The sequence below is a fragment of the Spermophilus citellus genome (genome assembly GCF_964194105.1).
Source record: "Spermophilus citellus genome assembly, chromosome: 12".
In the NCBI taxonomy this organism is placed as follows: Eukaryota; Metazoa; Chordata; class Mammalia; order Rodentia; family Sciuridae; genus Spermophilus; species Spermophilus citellus.
In genome coordinates this window covers 95,192,800-95,213,212 of record NC_138198.1, presented here as the reverse complement: position 1 = coordinate 95,213,212, position 20,413 = coordinate 95,192,800, and the positions used below count along the sequence as shown (strand labels likewise).

At 33.9% G+C, this 20,413-nt stretch overlaps 1 protein-coding gene across 7 annotated transcripts in view; it reads right to left on the bottom strand.

The window, feature by feature from the left end:
• KIAA1328 overlaps positions 1–20,413 on the bottom strand; it is a gene marked incomplete at its 5' end in the record, with an annotated part of 283,630 nt that overhangs the window by 231,784 nt on the left and 31,433 nt on the right. For all 7 annotated transcript variants that reach the window (XM_081262751.1, XM_081262752.1, XM_081262755.1 and 4 more), the window contains one exon: positions 2,093–2,208. In XM_081262751.1, the coding sequence (XP_081118877.1) occupies positions 2,093–2,208 (116 nt within the window). The remainder of the gene's footprint in view (positions 1–2,092; positions 2,209–20,413) is intronic.

Sequence of the window (20,413 nt, the reverse complement as noted above, 5' to 3'; positions counted from 1 at the left end):
AGCCATGCTGAGTTTAGACTGCCTCAGCACTGAAAAGCACTAATCTTGATCCAGAGAGTAATAAAGATAATAGTCTACTGAAATTATATTGTACTTTTCCAGCTAGTAAAGTAGAACAGAGTTTTCCTAACTATAAAACAAACAAGGACTCACTGTGTGACCAGGCTTTCTAAATTTTCTAAATTATCTAGTACCAATCATTCTTGCCATTACCCAACTTTTACACCAGTTCTGTTGGATTATATACATAAATTTTGTCCAAGGAAGATCAAAGCATCACCACCTCCTCTCCATATAAAAATGTATTATTTTTCCTCTTCTGCTACCAGAGCAAGATACTAATTTCACTCCCAATCCACTTCTCTCTTGCTGTTCCTCAATGCATAAGTCAGAGAAGCTAAATATTCACTTTTTCAGTTGTCTTTGCAGCTTAGCACAGCCACATAATAAACTTCATAACAAATGTCATATGAAAGACTACCAGGTAAGCTGAGGAATGCTCTGAGAAAATTTTTATAAGTTTTAAAAAAGGAGCAGAGTCACAATTGCCAGGACATCTCCTCTAATTTCTTTTCTTGCCTTAATGCTAATGTGATTCCTAGAATTGGAGCAAGTGTTAAAAAAAGCTAGAATTATAGATGTTAGCACTGAAAACTTTAAGCCGCCAAATCAATGCTAGAGGCCTTCTATCTCCAGAGTTGTTATTATATGAGAAAAAAACAGGTCTTATATAAATTAAATTTCGTTGCAAAAAAGGCATTCTTAACGTACTATTTCTTGAAAGTGCTAGGCAATGTGTGCTGTGAATTCTGACTAAACAGCATTTCTTTAACCTGGAGAAGAAAGTAGCAGGAAGAAGAACAAGGTCTGGCCTGAGGGTTGCCTAGGGAAATACAATCAAAGTGGGAAAAGCAAAGACAAGGCCCTAGATAATTATTGAAATGCTAGAAATATGGGGGATGGGGAGGACCTTTAAAAGACTACTACTTTAGAATTGTGGGGTCAATAAGCCTTATTAATGTTCTACTGAGCAAATCAAGTCTGAGAATTTGAATTACATGAATTTCCTACATGCACACCCACTATTTGAAAAATAAAGGGTCAGAACTCATTTTTAATGGTTACAGTCTTGTAGTTTTCAAACTAATTATTTTATCTTTATTCTTCCATTTCTCTGGTATTCACAAAGGCATACTTAGTGTCAATATGACATTTTGGACATTTGCAGAATCTTTGAAATAATTACTAACAATCAAGTAAATGATGATACTGTCAATGAGGACAATGGTTCTTTCAAGCATTCACACACTAGTTTAGCAGGCAAATCCATCACCTTAACTTCAGGGATAGTCACTTCTCTTCTACATGAATGCCACTACATAAAACACCCAAAGATAAGTAATTCTACCTCCATAATACCTCAATACATTGAAAATACACTTCAGAAATATTCTTATTTTAGCTCATATATCCCTTTAACTACAACTTTTAACTTAAAATATGATTTCACTCTCTTACAAACAATGTAATATGTATAAACACACACACACACACACACACACACACACACACACACACCTACCTCTAACTCTAAATCCAAAAGTTTTCTGCTCTGTGAGAATTGTTTGGTGATTATATGCTGCAGTGTGAACATTTATCAATTATCTATACATTACAACAGACTTTTTTTTTTTAAATGATTTCAGGGTAGAATTCCTTAAAACTATCAAAGCTTTAGTGAGAAAGAATACCAAATACAATGAGGTTCAGTCTCAATTACAGTAGTGGAATGGAATTTAATAAAGTTCCAACACTACATTTTAATGCCCAAATTTCTTATTGTCTTTTTTAGTTGACAAATATGTGCTTCGCAGCATAATAACAGCAGCCGAACAGCTGGGTGGCCTTATCAAGCACAAAGGCAGCAATAGCACATGCTGTTTAGTGTCGTTCTGATTGCCTGGAAATGGCAGCACATGCAGATTTATTCCCTGTTATAAATTAGAGCAATTATTTCTCTGAAGTTTACATTTTCTTCATCAAAGAGTCAAACTTTCTGCACGTTAAAAAAGAGGACTTTCAAAAAGGATATCTTCCCTTTCTTTGATGATCAGTTCATTCTGTTCTTCCAACTGCCTGATCTTCTTCTCAAATGATTCTTGTTCAGCTTTCAGTCGTTCTTCTGTCACTTCCTTTTCTTCACTTACTCTGAAAGAAATAAGGAAAAAAAGAAAAACCCATCAGAATACAAACTATGTGCCTACAGCAGCAGTTTACCAAAACTTAATTTCTTCCAAAGGTGTGCTAAATTCTTCAGGGTTGCTCTGTGTTTTTGACTTTTAAATTACTCTCTCATAAAGCAATCTTCTTCACCTTTGTTACAAAATATGTTTGTTATTTTTACTTCAAGAATGTTTCTAGATAGACATCATGGCACATGCCTGTAATCCTAGGTATTCAGGAAACTGAGGCAGGAAAAATCTCAAGTTCGAGGACAGATCCTATCTCAAAAAAAAAAAAAAAAAAAGGATGAAGATGTAGCTCAGTGATAGAATGTCCCAGGCATCAATCCCTAGTATCGCAAATAAATCAAGTACAAAAATAGAAAAAAGAATGTTTCTAATCATAAGAAACTCCTTAGATATATAAAGTCCTACAAAAACACAAGTGCTAAATTATAATCCAGGACAGAAAAATGCTCCAATTTTTAAAACACAGGTTTCATTTTTTTTTATTGCCAAAATTTTTACCAATTTGTTTTGATTTAGTTTTCAAACTTTTATTTAAATCCTGTCAATGAAATAGAAAACATATATCTTAAATATTTTACTAAATATATATAAGCAATCTTCTTTTTCCCGGCACTGATGCCCTGCATTCCTTGTAAGCATATAAATAATTGGACTGAAGTAAAAAGATGGCATTAGCATAACGGAAGGTTTACAACAGCCTTATTCTTAGTCCAGAAAAGTGATCAAAGAAATCTGTCATTAATGTTTAACTTCGAAAAATATTTCAACTTAATCAGACCAAAAAAGGATGGCTTCTGATGAGATACCATAGAGGGAAAAAAAAAATGTTAAAAAAAAAAACCTAACCAATATAAGACTTACAATTCACCAAAGTGTATGAAGGACCAATCCTGATTTTCATGCTATGCTTTCTACAGAGATGTTGACCCTGAATTCCTCTGTTACTGGTGCTTATTTCAATAAAAAGGATATAACACAATTATCCTACAAGATCACAGAGGGAGAGGTGGAAGTAAAATCCATGGGGAATCTAAAAATTTTCTTTCGGTTACTAAATATAATTCTTTCAGACTCAACTCTAAGAACAACTTCTGAATAACACGAATCCAACAGGCTTTCTTATTTACTTGCCCTCTGACAAAGACATTCAGATAAATGAATGAAAATTAGAATTTGGGATGTTCTACAGTTTATTGTATCTTATCTTTGAAATAATGTGTGAAAGTACATAACACACACCTGTGCTCAATAAATAGATTAACTTCTCCTGGCTCATCATGACATTCATTTGCCTAAGCTATGTTATTTATGGATAACATACTACTAGGCCCATGAATGGAACCCAGGACCCTTTTTTTAATAGGGTAATCTCTAAAACTGATGTATTTACAAGGAATCCAGACAACAAAACAAATATATACATATGAGAGGATCTATACTCTGTTTTCAAGTTATCCTGACTTCTTTGTTCAGATCTCTTCACAACGCCTTCCCTTTTTTTGTCACTATTCTCAAGTACACTTGTACTAAAATTTTTCACAGCAATTTTGACAAAGTTTGCTTCTCTCTTTGAACATCTTTTTTCTAAAGAGAGAGAGAGAGAGAGAGAGAGAGAGAGAGAGAGAGAATTTTAAGATTTATTTTTTAGTTTTCAGCGGACACAACATCTTTGTTTGTATGTGGTGCTGAGGATCGAACCCGGGCCGCACGCATGCCAGGCGAGCGCGCTACCGCTTGAGTCACATCCCCAGCCCTCTCTGAACATCTTTATTGTCATTTATAAAGGAAAAAAGTTAGACTAAACAAGTCTAAAAACCCTTTCCATCTAAAGTTCTAGAATTTCCTTCACTATATTTTAAATTACCCTGTTCTGCATATATATTCTTTAAAAATATGAAGAGTGTTTGTAAAAAAGCTAAGAAAGAAGTTATCAAATATTTGGTCAAAGTTAAGGCATATAATACTATAATCTATGCAAAAACTACATTCCATAGGATGAGAGAAGTAGATATATTAAAAAGTATAAAGATGTGAAATTTGGCATGCAGATAAATATGAAACAAAGGAAGTGATAAATCTGTAGGATTCTACATGAAACAAAGATGAAATAAATGTTATTTAAGGAAAGAATAAATACTGTCAAGGTGAGGAAATACATGGCAAAATCTCTCTCTGCTTGGATTGGTAAAATCTTGAAGACATAACTGAAAAGAAAACATTTCACTGTATTTACTTAAAAATACTCACTGAATATGTACTATAGGAAAATTTAATCACAATAACTTTACTCAATACAAGGTATCTGAAAGGGAACTAAACAAGGGCTCTCAGTAGTTTCAATATCATTCATTAAAAGCCATATAGATATGAAGAGTACCCACAGATTTGTTTCTTCACCAAGTGATGCTACAGGGCCATAAATAAAAAAGTAGACTACTAAATTTACCTTAACATTAACCTAAATGAAGATATTAATCTAATGCAGAGATCTCTAGCATTTCTCAGCTCAAAACATACAGGTATACCCCAAAATTGTCTCACTCACATTGGTGAACCTGAAGAAGATCCATAAAAATATCTAAGGATCAATGCTCTAAGGCAAAAAAAAATGCTTGTACTGGTATATTCCATAATGCCAGAGTTTGTGATGAGCTTTTCCTAAAGTTTAAAGTGCTTTGTTTAGATAAAATCAAATTTAGTTTCTGAAGTATGTTTGAAATATTTGCTACTAAACTATTAAACAGGGCTTTTAAAAAAATCTTTTACACTGCTGTGATTAGACTATCCTTTAGTAACTATTATGCTCTGAAAGGCTATAAAATTAACAAGCTGTGTTAAGAACAAAGGGTAACACTTTTTCTAGGTCTATCTAAAGATATGCATGGCTTCTTTGCAGTCCATTAGCACAGTTAATATGAGCAAGTATATTAATACAGACTTTAAAGGTAGAGATTCTGCCAGTAAAGCAAACTCAAGATTTGATTGTCTGCTCTGGAATCTGTCTTCTTGTTTCATTTACGTTCAATAATATTGAAATAAGGTATATACACCAGAAAACATTTGGTATCATGATCTACAATTTTCATCTAAGTATTTGGAGAACATAAAGTAACATAAAAAGGACCTTAGCCTCACCTCACTTAAGAATACAGCAATGTTTGTTAGCAAAATGAGAATCTAAATGCAATAAAGGGAATTATTTGTCTAATAGGATAAAAAGGTTAAAATTCTAAACAGGACGATATGTACAGTGTTGGTTTTTCAATTATGTATAAGGAGGAAAATAACCTATCCATAAAACAAAAATCACCATCACCATCATTTATTTAATACCTCAGACTATTTCTCAAAGAATTCCACAAAATCTATTCTTATGTAACAAGAGAATTCATACACTTTCAGTTAGACAGTGGATCTGAAAATTGTGCCAAAAGTACTTAATTTCTTTTGAAGTCCTACATTTTACTTTAAAAATTCCTGTATATTTTAAATGTCTTTCCATGAAACAGTCTTGTCTATTTTAATATAAAAAGTTTACACACACACACACACCTATTGTGTGTGTGTGTGTGTGTGTGTGTGTGTGTGTTACTAGGGATTGAATCCAGTGGCACATCCATACCTCAGGCTCCTGAGAAACTGGGATAACAGGCATGTATGCGTGACCTCATATGGCCCTTTGTTCACCTATTCTAAAATTTTTAATAAAACTAATGTTTAAGAGAAAGGCCTTTTATATGAACTTACATATCTCTAATAGTCTCCCAAATACTCCAGGAATGAATACTTTTACACTAATATGAAAGACAAGGCCAAGTCAACAAAGTTTCTATCCCAGAGAGAACTGCTGCTGCAGCCCACCTAGGGATCAACAAGATTAAGTGTCTTCCCCCATAATATCTCCTACTTGGGCATGTTGGTTGCATTTTGGAAATTATGAATATCAATGTAGTAATAAGATTTGGAGAAGGAAGAAACAGATTTCACAAGTATTTCTAGCAAGCAGAAAGGGGCATATTCCCTCCGAGCAAGAAACTGCATGGTGGGGGAAAAAATGAAGACATTTGAACATTAAAAAAATATTTCAATGCAATCATCTTAACTCCCTCAGGATAAATTTCAACATTTGGTTGTTATTTAAAGTGTACTGTGTAAGACTGGAAGATGCCGCACCACAGGACACAGATCACCAAAGAGGTTTCCGCTTTATTACAAAAGGTTGAGTGTTTATATAGGTCTAAGGAGAGGTAAGGGCTGAGGTAGATAACAGGTCGCCCGTTTATTGGCAAGCTCTTCCATATATCAGTTCCGGAGCCCAAGAAGTTAATTCTAATTGGGGCTAAGGCTTCCCACCAGCAGGGTTTGAACATTGGCGCTGGCGGGAACGTTTCACACCAGTGAAAGAAACAAAGAGGAGAAAGAGGGTCATTAGACACCATGTTTTCCCAACATACTGCCTAAAGGTATCAGGCGATTTCAGAGATCAAAGATCCAGTGATCCATGTTCAAAAGGGTCATAAGAACTACAAGCCACTATCTCTTAAAAATTATACATCATGACCAATTGGGATTTATTCCAGGAATTCATAGTTGGTTCAACATCTAAAAATTAATTAACGTAAGATAACCTATCAACAGAATTTTTAAAATGATCATCTAAATAGATATACAAAAGCATTTGAAAAAAATCTAATAGCAATTCAATCTTTTAAAGAAACAAAATTCAGTAATAGAAAGAAGGAAACTTCCTCAACTTGAGAAAGTCCATCTATTAAAAAAATCCATCCCTAACATCATACTTAACAATGAAAATTTGAATGTTTTCTCATTGTGTGCAGGAACAAGAAAAGTATGGCTGCTTTTACCACTTTGATTCAACATAGTATCAAATAATACTCAAGGCAATAGGAAATAAATAAAAAGGAAGCAAGAAAGGCACTCAGATTCTAAAGGACGAAATAAAATCATCTCTATTTCCCACAATATGATTCTGTATAGAAAAAAAAAAACTTAGAACCAAAAAGGAATGAAGAAAATAACTTCAAGAAAATAACTTCAAGAAGAGTAAGAGATAAAGGGATAAATTCAATGGAAGCTCAAGACTTACAGAAAACTACAAATCATTGTTGAAAGAAATTAAGACCTAAATCAATGAAAACCATGTTTATTGTTACATGACTTAAAATTGTTAAGATGGAAGTGCCTGAACTGATGTACAGATTTAAAGCAAACAATCTTAATGACCTTCTCTGAAGAAGTTTGTCCTAAAATTTACATAGAAATGAAAGGGAATACCTAAAATATTCTTGAAAACAAGCAGAACAAAGATGGAATACATACAATTCCCAATTTTGGAACTTACTAGAAAACTACATTAATCAAAACACTGAGGTGTTGGTGTGAACACAAGACATATAGGTCAACAGAACAGAATGCACAGTCAAAAAAATCCTTCACATTTACAGTAAATTGATTTTCAATTGGGGCACCAAGAAAATGGAAGGATGAAAGGAAAAACAGCAGTCTTTTCTACAAATAGTGCCGGGATAACTTCATATCCACATGTAAAAGAATGAAGTGAGTATTTATTTTATGACATATACAAAAATTTAGTCTAAATGGGATCAAAACCAAAATATTAAGAGCTAAAATAATAAACTCTTAGAAGAAAATACAAGCATAAACCTTTAAAACCCTGGATTGGACATGGTTTCTTAAGATACACTAATAACACAAATAACAGGAGAAAAATAGATAAATTGAACTGTATCAAAACTTATACTCTAAATGATGTTATTCAAAAGAAAAAGAAAAAAAACATGCATAAAATGAGATAAAATATTTGTAATTAAGAGATCTAATTGTATATGAATATATCTTTAAAAAACTCTAGGAACTCAATAATTAAAAGATAACTCAATTTAAAATAATATGAATAGATATTTCTCCAATGTAGATTCCCAAATGGCAAACAAGCACATAAAATGATGTTCAACATCATTCGGTAAATGAAAATTAAACCCACAATTAGATATGACTGCATACCTATTAGGATGGCTAAAACAAAAAAGACAAAAACAAATGTTACTTGAAGCTATGGAAAATATGGAACCTAATACACTGCTGTTAAGAATGTAACTTGGTATACCCCTTTTAGAAAACATTCTGGCAATTGCTCAAAAAGGTAAACAAAGTTATCACATTACCAGCTCATAGGTATACATCTTACAGGAATGAAAATACATATGTACAGAAAAACTTGTACATGTATGTTCACAGCAGCATTTCCTGTAATAAGCTGAAAGTAAAATAGCCCAAATGTCTACTATAGATGAATAGATTTTTAAAATATAGCATTGTCCATATAATGAAATATTATTTAGCAACAAACTGAAATAAGATACTGATACATGCTATATATCACAAGGATAAACCTTGAAATAACTATACTGTTTTAAAAAAATTGAATTAGTTTTAAAAGACCATATATTGTATTTATTCCATTTATAAGCAATTTCCAGAACAGATAAAGTAGTCACCTATAGCTGTAAAAGGCTGGCAGAAAGTGGGGAGTCACTGCTAACGTGATGAGACAGAAGTCTTGACTATAGTGACTCAATTTTGTGAAACAGCCATGCCAAGTAGAAAGGTCATGACGGGGCAAGTTGCTTTTCCTTTTGTTGTGGAAACCCTCAAGAACATGGAATTATCTAACTGGGCTCTCTTTCTATAACTGGGGTAACTGGGCTCTGTTTCTGTAACTGGGGTAACTGGGCTTATTCTGATTGATTAAGCCTCCCACCACCTGACTGCAACCTCCTGCTTCTGTGACTTGGCTTACTTGCATTGGCTAAACCCCCTAACATCCCCTTTGTGTGTGTGTGTGTGTGTGTGTGTGTTTTGGGTTTTTTTTGGGGGGGGGCTTAAATACGAGTCCAAACTGAAGGGGGTGCACCAATCTGACCATCATCTTGCTTTTAGAGAGTAGAGTGTCCGCCGCTGGCCAGCAATAAAGGCTTAATTGGAATGGCAATGTGTGGTCTGAGAGTTATTTGAGGGCCTCAGTATGGTAAAACACTAATGTGCATAGGGGTTCATTTTGAACATTTAACTACATACATACAATATTCCCACTAAGGAATGATTTTCTTGTTTCCCTTTAAGTATAAGTGGATAAAAACTCTAAGAATTTTAAGATAAAAAGTAGAATGCATAAATTTCCTATACAATTAATATGATACATTAAGATATTAAAAAATGGAAATGACAAAATGAATTTGAATATAGAGAAAAAGATTAGATATAGATATAACTGAGCAAGATACATACAGTTTTTTAAATCTTGAGAATAGGTCACAACTTTAAGGAACAAAACATAGGAGGTACTAGTATGATATACAAAACTAAAAGTCAATTAAACATCTGATTATTTAAACACATTTAAATTGCCCCCAAAAAATTAACTTCACTGATTAAAGTTACTATTTACTGTTTCTCTTTCAGTTCAGGTAATATTCATTTTATGAAGTTGCCATAATCTTAATACCAAAATTTAATAAGGATATTATGGGAGGAAAACATTATAGTCCAATTTATCTAATAAATGTAGCTTAAAAATCCTTTAAAAAGAACATCAGCTACCCACTATTAAAGTAGAAGAAATAAGGATTAGACAAAAAGTAAGGCTAAGAAAACAGAATTTTAATTTAAAAGTTCCACATACTTTTCCAGGCCTGTCTTTCCCTAAGCCTATCTCCCTTCCAGGCCTGTTATTCCCAAATTTCTGGAAAATCTATAAATCTACTTGTGCACTATTAATTAACCACCCAATAAATAGATTATGCAAAGACAGATGCTATACCTTGAGGGTTCTATAAATTAAGTGACTTTCCAGAACTATCTGTCAATCAGATAACAAAGACCACATCAGACTAAGAATCCTGAGATTTGACCAGATCACCAGAAACTATCTTGAGATATCACCAAGATATCTTTTACCTCTACCTTTTCCTTTGCTTCGCTTCATATTTTACTGATATTTGTACATTTTAGTAAGATAGTAGGGACTGAGGTATATAATTCCAATTACTAATAAGGGGCAGAACTTTCCTTTACTTAGATTTTCAGTATAGGGATTTTGTTAGTCTATCAGGAATAGGGTGGGTTTGCAGTTTATAGTTACTATGATGACCCTCAGGCTTCAAATTTCTCCAGGCACAACTTTCCCTCAGGTGGGTCAGATGATCTTCTTTGAGGTCAGCTCTACCCTCAACTTTTGTCTTCCCACCAAAAGGGTCTGTTGAATGAGTTTCTACTCTTACCAGATACTTGTTAGTATGGTGGTAGGGATCTGGGTTGGGGTAGTTTCTTTTGTTGTCTTTCTCACTATGCCTGTGATAATTAGTCTCTGTATGTCTTGAGTCTTCAGAAGCGCTCCTGTCTTCCTACAAGTTCTGGGACCTATAAGTACTCTAAGTACTCTGCCCTCTCTCCTGGTCCCCCCACCCCAACACACACACACACACACACACACAAAAAAAAAAAAAAAAAAACTCTGCCACAGGTAGTTTTTATGAATGCCCTAAGGACAATATGTTGCTCCTCCTCCTGAACTTTGTTTTTTGGTACAGAAGGGAGATAGAGGAGAAAGATCCAGGAAATATTTCATGTCCTTTCCATAGCAACTGCTGTTCTGCTCCAACTGACCTGCACCAAGGGGAATGCCTTACCAGAGCTTTCCTTTTGTAAGGGGATAAATAGATGAGGATAGCGGGAACATGAGGTTAAGAGAATAATTCTATAAAATGAGCCTACTGTACTGACTCCCCATGAAACTGGTCTTGAAAATCAGGATCAGGTCCTCTTTCCCCCAGTGTTGAAGATTAAACATCCAAGAAATGCTGAGGCAAAAGCAAAAAGTAAATTTTATTTAAGAAATAAGAGAGAGAGAGAGAATGAGAGAGAATAGAGGAGAGAGGGAGAGAGGGAGAGGGAGAGGGAGAAAGAACGAGAAAGAGAGAGAGAGTCAGAGTCAGTCAGTCAGTCTTCCAGAGAAGAGGAGGTCCAGAGCTTGAACCTAAGGGAGTGGGGGTATCTTGCCCCTTTTGTAGATTTCATGTTTCTTTTCTTCTCATGCTCCCTCCTCCCATCCTGCCTATGTGGCTTGTGTTGGAAAATGTGATACTTCCCCTCCCAGGAGGCTATTAGCAATCAGGTGACTAGGAGTGCTATTTACTCATTTCCTTTTCTTTGATACTCAGCTACCTGTTCCTTGCCCTGGTGTCACCCACATGCTTTCTCTGCCAAAAAACCTACAGTGCTGCCTGGCCTAGGAGACAGAAAATGTCATATTTCTCAACAAACTAAGGCAGGGGCAAAAAAGACCTGGAAGTCAATGTAGGTAATGAATGATAGGGGTTGAGAAGAAGGCTAGTTATCAAAGAAACACCTCTAGATTGCACTTTTCGGCCCAAGGAGTTACTAGCAATTACACCCTATGCTATTCCTTCCTGCCCTTAAGCACATACTTAAAGAAGAAAAGAGGTGGGGACTATTCTGGGGGGAAAAAAAAAAAAATTATATATATATATATATATATATGTATGTATGTATGTATATGTGTGTATATATATAAATCTCCTCTATAGGCATCCAGAATAAATAAAACTTGTTTTCTACACTTATTTCTACGGTGTTTAATCTTTAGCACCGATGGTGAGTTCCAAGACTTTATCAAAAGGGCTCTCACTATGTGGGACAAATAGAGGCAAAATGTGTCAAGAGAGTTCAACCTCCCTTTATATTTGTAGTTCAAGGGATTACCCACACTTACCTGCCCACATGTGGCCCTCACCAATCTACTGTCTATTTGCAGTTGTGTCTGCCCCAAGTTAGCACTCAGACCTATCTTTCCTGTCAGCACAAGTCCCCTTAGATTTCAGGTTAGTTCATTGGTTACCCTTCATCCTCAGCTTACCCTTCAACCTCATAGTTTCAAGAAATATCCTGGGCTTATAGTTCTTGTTCCACCTTTTTATATATTATTGTAAGACTAAGAACAACATTCTCTAAATAATTTAAGCCTACCTACATAATTATTTACATATACTTATCTACTTGTTTGGTATTTCTTTGTTTTTGCTCATATTTCCCTAACATCTGCCTTCAATTTCCAAAGCTGGTACAATTTTGCAACAAAATATAAAACAACATTAGATTATAGCCCACAGAACTATGATATTAATTATAAAAGGGGAAAAATAACTTTACAATGGAGAAACCTGGCAGACACCATCTTAATCAGGTGCCTAAGGGAAACCTCATCAGTTAAAAAAAACTTAATTTCAGATAGTCCCTGATCAAACAATCTGAAAAGGCGTTGGTATTCTTAGCCCTAAATACAGAATCTGAATATAATTAAGAGAAAACAGACAAATCCATATTAAAGAACATTCTATAAAATATGTAACTAATACTCTTTAAAAAAGTATCTAGATTATGAAAAACTGAAGAGCTATCACAGGTTAGCGATGACTAAGGAAATGTGACAACCAAATGCAAAGTATGATCCTGAACTAAATATTAAATCAGAAAAAATGATATTAATAAAATGACATTGGTGAAATATAAATAAATTCTACAGTTTAGTTAACATTATTACATGAATGTTAACTTCTTAGTTTTTATAACTGTACTACTTGAATTGAAAAAATATACTGAACTGGGTGAAGCATATATGGAAATGCAATCTTAGTAACTTTTCTGTAAATTTAAAATGAAATCCCACCTAAACATAAGCAGTGAGTGTATGGATGAGGGTGAAGGTGAGTGTATGGATGAGGGTGAAGGTGAGGGAATGGAGTTTCCATGAAGGATTTTATTTTATCTGCAGTTTCATTTTTTAAATTGCACAGTTTTAATAATTACGTAATTTCAAGTAAATTAAAAATGGAAGGAAAAAGACACTAAAGTGAATAAGTATGCATTTATTTGGCCTCTGAAAGAGTTAACATAAAATAGCTCTGACATACATCCAGTTACCTTTGTTATATCATGGATTATTAAATTACTTTAAAATCCATTAGAATAAAAACGTCAGTGTAACATAATAAATTATCTTTTCCACAAATGCTTTGAAAAAGATCATCACATAGCAAGTGAGCTATGACTGTTTTTTAGTCAAAACCTGAAAATTAATATGGTAAGAACAACCACTTTTAGTTACAAAGTACTAACCTGAGAATACCCAATTCTCAAATGCCATAATTCACCTCACAGTTCCAGTTTTGAGGCTGCAACCTAAATTAGTTCTCATATAAGGATTTCTGATAACCTGTGTCTTTCACCCTTCCCTTATTTTTCCCAATGATTCTTCCTTTTTCCTATTTGTTTCAGGTCTAAAAAATCTGAATTCACTACAATGGGCATATAAAGATGAACTATGAAAGAAATTAATTAGCATATATAAGCACAAGGGTTAAAAGCACATTACAATGAAAAATGCCTAAGACAAGACTGAAATGCTATGGCCCATATGTCATACATATGCCTACAGTGATGACATTTCCACTTTCCATAACCAAAACATGGCCCAAGCATAATTCTGGGTAGATCCTTCAGCGTCAGAGATTACCCATACTTATCCATACTTATATGAAAAGGCTTTGGTTTTCTTGCCATAAATGAAGAATCTGATTCTATATACTTATATGCCACTGTACATTGCCAGATACCATGAAAAAGGAAAAAAAAATTAGTAGAAAAAAACTAACTCCTTTTTAGTCTGGTCAGAACCATGATAAAGACTGTTGAGTGCATAATAGTTACTCAAAAAAAAAATGTTCTTTTAATTATAGAGTTCAAAACAGAACATCTGAAAATAAAGTTTGGCACATTAACTACATGTTAAACTCCACTGAAGTTCAGAGAATGCCTTTCTACTTAACACAAGTTAAAGATTCCTTCTCTTAAGATTTTCTATTTAATCCATCATAAAGACTATTGTATACCAGCCTCCTGCCACCCAAAATCCATAAAGGCTTTTAATGGGAAGACAAAAAAGAGTCACTGAAAAATTAAAGTCTAACTTTCCTATTGTACTGCAATAGATATTTAACTATAACCCAAAAGTCAAAATTTAAAAAAACAGAAAAATATAAAATAATGATCTACTCATTTTACAATGGAATCTAATGGTGCTACAGTTTCTATTCTTCTTCTGAGAAAGGTCAAGTAGAAATAGCAAACTACCCTCTGGGAAAAATCAGAGTACCTGGGCCTAAAAAAGAATGCTATCCTCAGATGAGTTAATGCATAAATATTTACTGAGGAACAACACATTATTTGGCATTGGGGCACAGGACATGAAATAGTGAGGGAGTTTTGTTTTCAAGCTTCTTTAAACATAGTTTGTGTACATCAAAAATTACAACTGTGATCAAGATTGTTTAAAATGTTAAAAAGTCTATAGAACACTTTGCGCATTAGTGCTTGGTACTCTTCTCCATCTTAAAAAGTTTTATTAAAAAAATACATATAAAGAAAATGGTCACCGTCTTTCGCACAAACTATAATATTTTGCAAAGCCATTAATTTTTTCAAGTGCCCATAAAAAGCATTGCTTTCCCCATCTATGCAAACAATTCATTAATTTTACTGTAAAAGACTTTCTGAGGTCACTTAATTCAACAACTTCAAAAAAAATAATTCTCTCTATCCTAATACCTCCCAGAAAGATCAATCAATATCCCAGTTATCCTTCTTCAAATGTAAATCAATGCTAGACACCTCAGGGAAACCCCTTAATTTACTTGAAACCCATATATCAACTAATCCCTTAGCACTCTCTTCCACAAGCTAAATAATTCACATTACCCCTAATTTATCTTTGTGGTATCTATTCTTCATTAGCTTGTACATTTTTATTCACATTTGTAGTCTATTCTTTTATTACTATAGTTAACCCAAATGAAAAAGTTCCTTGAGTATAAACAGATTACTAAGGAGGCATTTGTAGATTATTAACTCATATCAGACTTTTAAAACTGTTTTCTTGAATTTTTTTGCTGGTTCACATTCAGGTAATTTAGCTACAAGATATAACTAAAGAACCAGGGATTAGCCAGGCACCATGGGCATGTACCTGTAATACCAGCAGCTCCAGAGGCTGAAGTAGGAGGATCATGAGTTCGAGGCCAGCCTCAGCAACTCAGTGAGGCCCTAAGAAATGTAGGGAGACCTGTCTCCAAATAAAAAATAAAAGGTCTGGGGATGTAACTCAGTTGTTAAACACCCCTGGGTTCCATCCCTGGTACAAAAAAAAAAAAATGAGAGAGAGAAAGAGAGAGAGAGAGAGAGAGAGAGAGAGAGAGAATGAACTATGGATCCTTTTTATTTTATTTTTTTTAATCTATCAGGTCTAACCAGAAAGTCTTTCTCTAATATAAATTTCCAATTTTTCCGGAAATAATGTCAGTGGATTTGCATAAGAGCTGAAACTCTTAATATATGTTATACTTGAATATATCATAGGAATATAACTTTTCTAAATCTTTTGACACTTTTCCTTCATTTGGTTTGAATTTTAACTCAACTAGGTATATAATTATCCTGTTCTTATCACCATTATATTTTACCCTGTTCTTACCTATTATGTCAATTCTAGATTTTGTTTACATCTTTTATTCACATTTATTTTCATTCAGAACCATCAATAGATCCTTTAGGAATCTTTTTGATTCTCATATATAACATCAACAAATATACTAAGAGGGTCTCATGGACAGGGTTGCAATAAATCCCTCCACAATATAGGTAAGCCACTCGAAATGGGAACATATATGGTTCTCCCATTTAATACTACTAAAAAGACCCTGGTTGTTTTTCTGTAGTTTGTTTGTTTACGTTTTTAATACAAGTCTTGCTCTTGTTAGGATGCTTTAAACCTTAAAGGCACCATTAAAAAGAAGCTATAGTTAGCAGTTTGCCTTTATATTGCACGCCACTACATAGTTGAACAACATGCTATTTGTTTTGTATGTTGTGCTGAGAACTAATGAATATTATATCATTTTGAAAATATACTTGACAATAGCATGTAGGGGGTGTCAAGCACATTCATCTCAGTAATCCTCCCCTGAAATAATGCCAGTGAATTTGCTTACAAGTTGACAGTATTGTAAGTATGCTACACTTGAATTTGTCGTAGAAATATGTAAGTTTTCTAAACCTTCTGACACTTTTCTCCATTTGGTTGGAACTTTAACCATAACTGAAATGTCATTCTTCATAGCTAACTTTTTTTCTGAAACAATAAACTAAAAGAACATTTAAAACTACAGCCTTGTAATCATTTTCTACTAATACCTCATAATTATTTTCTATTTACTCAAAAGTCTATTGACTTAAAAAATAATATACCAGGAAAGGCAGGTAGAACACAAAAGCAAACAGTTTTTTTATCATATTTTATATATCATGTCATATTTAACTATGAAGCTACGTGTTTATTCATAAACAAGGAAATACATCTAAATATCCTTTACTCAAAGAAAACACTTATTTTTCCATCCAGTACTGGGGATTGAACCTAGGGGCTAACACATGTCAGAGAGAACAGAGTTATCCTCAAGAAGAGGCAGGCTGGTGTGGAATGACAGAACCTGTGGTGGGTGAGAAAGGCATCTAACACAAGGGAGCAGATCAACACGTGGAGTCAGAGGCAAAGGTAAGTGAGCACAACCACCAGGGATGGACTGGTATAGGATGTGAAAGCCTAAGTAGAGGGGGAGAATATCCAAGTAGTAAAAAGGACCCAACATCAAAGTCAGAACCAGAGGGGAGTAAGGAGGGCATTCTGAAAGAGCACAGCCTGGGCTAGAAAACAGAAAGAAGAGGGCATCCATGGGAAGGCAATCAATGGACTAGAATAGAGAGTCAGAGTTCCAGCAGGGTAAGGGAGGCTTCTGAGAAGTAGAGTGACAAAAATCAGAGGTGGAAGATTAATGGCATACAGGGTGACTAAATTGAAGAAAGAAAAGAAAATTCTCTATGTCAGCTAAGAGAGTTACAATTATAAACACTTTTTCAGTCACTCATGAACATTTACCAAGACCATGACCATTGACCATCTACTAGACCATGAAACAAATTTCAAAAAAAATTTTAATTGGTCTTTCAACATAACAGAACCAAACTATATATATGTCATTGATGGAGAGAGAAAGAAAAATCTCCAAACACTTTAGACATTTTACAACACAGTTCTAAGTAATCCACAGATCAAAGTATCAAAGAAAAATTTTAAAAACACACAGAACTGAATTGAAAATACAAGGAGGAAAAAAAAGCAGATGCAGAGAGCCATTTGTGAATGGGTCAGATTATTTAATACTACTTCCTTAAGATAGAGAAAGGATTATAAAAAAATATGTTTGAGACAGCTTCTTAGTGTTTTAATTATTTCTGTATTAAACAGTATAGAAGCATTCCTTCCTTGATAATGTTAAATTTGTACATTTTAGGTGATATGTAAAATCTTTTTAAAGATTTTTCTCAAAGTTTTGAAAAGCTATTGACAAAGATCATGGTGTAATATGATGCATTGTTTTTTTCTTTAAAAAAATTAAGCACATATGTAGTTAAGAAGTTGTTCCACATTTACAATTTAATCAAATAATTTTAAAAGAAAAAAGAAAAGAAAATACAAAAAGGGGATTCATTAAGGTTTTCAGTAAAAACATTCTAAGAAATTTATAGCACTAAATACTTACATTAAAAAGAGAATTAGTCTTTTAAGTTCACACCTTAAAAAGAGTCTAGAAAAGGAAGAACAAAGTAAGCCAAAAGCAATGATAAGGAAAGAAATAATAAAAAGCAAAAAAAAATTTTAAAAATCAATAAGTAGAGAACAGGAAAAAATAGAGAGGAAAAATCAATGAAACAAAAAGTTGGTTCTTTGAAAAGTCTGTAAAACTGATAAACATAGTAAGATGACAAAGATATAAATCACTAAGGTGAGAAATAAAGCACTACAGATTCCATGGTCATTAACAGGAAAATAAGGGACTACTATTAATAACTTTATGCTCATAAATTCAACAACTTAGAAGAAATGGAATAAGTCTCAAAACCACAAACTCTCAAGGCTCAGTCAAGATAAAACTGACAATGTGAAAAACCTTATAACCTTTAAAAGACTGAACTTTTAATTTTTAAAAAATCTGCAAAAATAGATCTTCAGGCTTAGATGGTTTCACTGGAAAATATTAACAAACATTTAAGTAATAATTAACAGCAATTCCCTACCATTTGTTCCAGAAAAGAGAAAGGAGGGGACATTCCTGAGTAACTTATTGAGGTTAGTATTACTATGATACCAAAATCAGACAAAGATAGTACAAAAAAGAAAACCAGATCAATATTTCTCATGAAATTTAGTATAAAAATCCCCAACAAGATAGCAAATCAAATTCTACAACATATAAAAGAAATTATAACAAGTCAGATTTATGACAGGTATGCAAATCTGGTTCAACATTCACAAACCAATCAGTATAATCTAGCATGACATAAGCTGAAGAAAACTCATATGATTATATCAGTTGACACAGAGGGGGGAAAAGCGCCCATCAAAATCCAGGAAGTAATCTGAGTAAAAACTAAGAATAGAGTTAGGTATAAGTGGTGTATTCCTATAGCCCAGGGAGGCTTAGGCAGCATGACAGCTTGAACCCAGTAGTTTAGGTTCAAGAAACAGCAATACCTCAACATTTTTTAAAATTTATTTATTCTAATTAAATGACAGCAGAATGCATAGTTCACATGAAGAGAACAATAGTACACATACAGAGAACAATTTTTCTTACCTCTGATTGTACACAAAGTAGAGTCACAACATTCATGTCTTCATTCATGTATTTAGGGTAATGATGTCTATCTCATTCCACCATCTTTCCTACCCCCATGACCCCTCCCTTAATCCCCTATTTGCCCTATCTAAAGTTCCTCCATTCCTCCCATGCTCCCCCTCCACCTCCATTATGGATCAGCATCCACATATCAAAGAAAATATTTGGCCTTTGTTTTATGGGGATTGACTTACTTCATTTAGCATGATATTCTCCAACTCTATCCATTTACCTGCCATGATTTTATTCTCTTTCTTTTTTTTTTTTAAGCCTGTTTTTGTTTTTACCGGAGGCTCAGGTGGCACATGACAGTTCATAAAATGGCTTCAGAGGAAGAGGGTTGAAGAAAAACAAAAATAAATTGGATGGGAAAGAAAAGCAACCAGAAGGAGGTAAGAGCTGGCTGGTTCCTTCTCAGCCTGACTTAGGGGAAGAAGTTGATGCCTCTGAACATAAGGGATTTTATTCTCTTTTAATGCTGAGTAATATTCCATTGTCTATATACACCACAGTTTCTTTATCCATTCATCTACTGAAGGGCATTTAGGTTGGTTCTACAATTTAGCTATTGTGAATTGTGCTGCTACAAACATTGATGTGGCTGCACCCCTGTAGTATGTTGTTTTTAAGTCCTTTGGATATAAACCAAGGAATGGGATAGCTGGGTCAAATGATGGTTCAATTCCAAGTATTCCAAGGAATCTCCATACTGCTTTCCAGATTGGATGCACCAATTTGCAGTCCCACCAGCAATGTATGAGTGTACCTTTTCCCCCCACATCCTCGTCAACACTTATTGTTGTTTGCATTCTTGATAACTGCCATTCTGACTGGAGTGAAATGAAATCTTAGAGTAGTTTTGATCTGCATTTCTCTAATTGCTAGAGATGTTGAACATTTTTTCATATATTTGTTGACTGATTGTGTATCATCTTCTGAGAAGTGTCTGTTCAGTTCCTTGGCTCATTTATTGATTGGGTTATTTTGGATTTTATGTGTATGTGTGTGTGTGTGTGTGTGTGTGTGTGTGTGTGTGTGTTAAGTTTTTTGAGTTATTTATATTTTCTAGAGATTAGTGCTCTGATGTGCATGTGGTAAAAATTTGCTCCCATTTTGTAAGCTCTCTCTTTACCTCACTGATGGTTTCTTTTGCTGAGAAGAAGCTTTTCAGTTTGAAACCATTCCATGTACTGATTCTTGATTTTTGCACTATAGGAGTCTTGCTAAGGAAGTCGGGGCCTAATCTCACATGAT